The sequence below is a fragment of the Salminus brasiliensis genome, chromosome 7, assembly GCF_030463535.1.
Source record: "Salminus brasiliensis chromosome 7, fSalBra1.hap2, whole genome shotgun sequence".
In the NCBI taxonomy this organism is placed as follows: Eukaryota; Metazoa; Chordata; class Actinopteri; order Characiformes; family Bryconidae; genus Salminus; species Salminus brasiliensis.
The window spans coordinates 971,543-974,869 of record NC_132884.1 but is presented as its reverse complement, the minus strand read 5'-3'; the positions used below and the strand labels follow the sequence as shown (position 1 = coordinate 974,869).

The window sequence follows — 3,327 nt, the reverse complement described above, 5'->3', positions numbered from 1 at the left end:
GAAGAACCAAAGTGATGCTGTCTGAATAGTGTGAGGAGATAAAGAGGCCCAGCTAATACAACATGCACACACACTCACACACACACACACACACACACTCACACACACACACACACTCACACACACTCTCACACACACTCTCACACACACTCTCACACACACTCTCTCACACACACTCACACACACTCTCTCACACACAGTTCCTACATAAAATAATAATAATACCAACATCCATCCCATATCAGTCCCATTTATTCTCCTCCTACCTCAGTGTGTGTGTGTGTGCATGTGTGTGTGTGTGTGTGTGTGTGTGTATGTATGAGAGAGTGTTAGGCAGGTGCAGGTTTTTTGTCTGTCCCATGCTGATGAGGCCACTTAAACACACACACACACACACACACACACACCACTGCCACTGGTACTGTGTGGCGTTCTGACTGTGTTTGTGTAGGTCTCTTTCAGGGTCACCACCAGCATCGGACCACACACTTTTTTATCAACCCACCAAGAACCCACAGACAGAACCCAACAAACCCAACAACCATCAGCAATCCATCCAGATCCTTCAGGGTTCTGAAGACCACTGACACCCCGGTTAAAGCTGGTTAGAACACAAACACAACACCGGTCACTCAGCAGAGAGAGAACCTACCTTATCAAACAGAGACTTCCACTGCTGCACGAGGGCATGAGCCATGAGAGAGAGAGAGAGAGAGAGAGAGAGAGAGAGAGAGAGAGAGAGAGCAGAAGAAATGTGTAAGGTTAGTGTTTCTAATAAAGTGGCCAGTGAATGGAAGCACAAGGTAGGTGTTTCTAATAAAGTGACCATTGAATGGAAACTAGAAGCTAGTAGGGGTAGTAGGGGTGGGCCATATGGAACAAGGGTAGGGGTTTCTAATAAAGTGGCCAGCACTATCATGGAGATTCTTATATAGGCCTATATAATGGATATATGATATTAGATGTAGTTTGTAAATCACTGTTTCAGTTAAATTAATAAATGAATAAATAAACAGAGACGGGGCCTTTAATTAGGAATTAGACACTGGCCCTACAGGTTTACACTCTCCTGGTGAGGAGAGGTTTGTCAAATTAAACTCATGTCATAGGTGAACCGTATAGGGCAAAATCAAACCAGCTTGTAATGGGATTTCAGATATGGATCCTTTAAATAATCGTTGCCTTTATAAAATGAGCTTGGAAACGGCTGTATAAATATGAAATATCATGCATTAAGCCAAAGAATAATCATAAGGGGGCCCAGGTGGAAAACGACAAAAAATGTAGAACATGAGATATGGTCTCTTATAAAAAAAAAATATTTATAATGAGAATAATGATGATAATAATAATGTTTTTGGTGCATTAAGCGTACAAAAGTGAACCTCAGAAAAAAACACACTTTGAAATGGTTGTGTATAATTATGACATTTTTGATACTGGCACTATGGTCATAAGTGGATAGAAATTAAAGGACCAGAAATGGATATTGGATATGGGCTCTTTAATGAAATATGTGATTTGGGTCCTTTACCAAATGTTTTTTTTATATGTTTTACACAATTAGCTTGAAAATTAAAATACATTTAAAAAGTACAATTAAAGGAACAAAAATGTTGGATATGGACCCTTTAATGGAATATAAAAATTTGTTTTTTTAATGAGATTTACATTTTTTAAAATGTTTATTAAAATGAGCTTGGAAATGGTTGTGTAAAATAAAAGGACCAGAAATGTTGGATATGGACCCTTTAATGAGATGTGATTTTGGTCCTTTACCAAATGCTTTTTTAATGTTTTATAAAATTAGCTTGAAAATGGTTGTGTACCAAAAATGTTGGGTATGGACCCTTTAATGGAATATAAAATTTGGGTTTATTTATGAGATTTGGATTTTTTTTCTTTGTTTCTTAAAATGACAGAAATGTTGGATATGGACCCTTTAATGAAATGTGAGATATGGTCCATTCATGAATGCTGTCTTGATAAATTGAGCTTGGTAAAAATTATTTGTTGGTGTATAAACCCACTCTACAGTCATAATCGGATCATAACAAATAAAATGTTGGATACGGACCCTTTGATGTGATTTGAGCTACAGGCCCTTTAAAAGAATGATTAGAGGAATGGTCATGCAAATATGAATTATGATATTTTGGTATATGAACCCACACTACCAGCATAGGTGGGGAAATGAGGGATGGGGAAATGGGCCCTTCAGTAGGGTATGGGCCCTTCAGTAGGGTATGGGCCCTTTAATGAGCTCAGGCAGGTCAGTGTGTTAGTCAGCTGCTGCACATTCAGGTGAACTGACTTCTGGTTCTACTCACATCTTCAGGAGCTTCCGGGAGAACGTCCGTGCTCTCCAGCACCTCGATCTCCTCCCCCTCTGCGTTGGCTGCCACCGCCGGAGACGAGTGCACGTTCGCCCCGGTGGGCATCCTCACGAGCCCCCCCACTTTCCTGCCCCTCTCTCCTCCTGCTTATGGCATCCAACGCGCTTCCCGCAGACAGTGGCGCGCGGTGGCCATGCCCCCAGCTCCAGCTGCTCGGTGTCCTCGCGCTCCAACAGGCTGCAGCAGGCTCATGCGCGGTGCTGCTCGGTCCCGGTTTCACGCAGAAGTGTTGGCACCCATGCTGACGAGGACGGCGGTGACGTCTCGGGAGGCTGCTCACACGAACAGCTCCGCGCCAACATTTCAATATGTCACCATCAGTAAGGCGCGAGGCGGGAGTTGGGTGGGCTGAAGTTGGGGGCTAAAACCAGCAGCAGGCGCGAGGAGCTTGGCTGTGACGACACTCCTGCAATGAAGCAAGCAAACGCGACATCCTCAAACACCCTGTCACGAGCGCCGTGAAGTAGCCCATGAATAAACAAACAAACAAACATGTAAACACACGCTGGAAGGCTCGTGCAGTGAAAGTGAGCATCAGTGCAGCTCCGGCTGTTTCCTAAACTGCTGGGATTTAGTGGTGCGTCACTGTACCTCACTGCTGCTGTCCAGCTCTGTCCGCCTCCGCAGCTCCTCACTGCCCGAACACCCTCTCCACCGGAGCGGGCTGCATCCCAAATCCCACCAGCACAGTCCTCAGCGCACCGCCACCCAGCAGCTCTCCCTCCCTCCCTCTCTCTCTCTCTCTCTCTCTCTACCCCTCTGTATCTCCCTGAGAAAGCTGTTCAGGATGACACGCCCCCTTTGCGAACAATGCCACGCCCACTCACACTTGGCCTCGCCCACCGTGCCAAACTGTGAGCTCCTGACCTCCAGCCTAAACGCCTCCAACCCTTCATCTCACAGATCCTCCAGATCACAGAGCTGCTGCCTT

The 3,327-nt window shown here is 45.1% G+C and overlaps 1 protein-coding gene across 2 annotated transcripts in view; it reads right to left on the bottom strand.

The window, feature by feature from the left end:
- Nucleotides 1-3,116, bottom strand: part of rhbdl3 (rhomboid, veinlet-like 3 (Drosophila)) — a 35,611-nt gene extending 32,495 nt beyond the window's left edge. Inside the window, exons 1-3 of one of the 2 annotated variants that reach the window (XM_072683307.1) lie at nucleotides 2,988-3,116; nucleotides 2,331-2,802; nucleotides 653-676 (exon numbers count right to left, since the gene is read on the bottom strand). In XM_072683307.1, coding sequence (XP_072539408.1) covers nucleotides 653-676; nucleotides 2,331-2,441 — 135 coding nt within the window. In that variant the 5' untranslated portion in view covers nucleotides 2,442-2,802; nucleotides 2,988-3,116. The remainder of the gene's footprint in view (nucleotides 1-652; nucleotides 677-2,330; nucleotides 2,803-2,987) is intronic. The other variant, XM_072683308.1, reaches the window with a different exon arrangement.
- Between the last annotated feature and the right edge of the window lie 211 nt (nucleotides 3,117-3,327).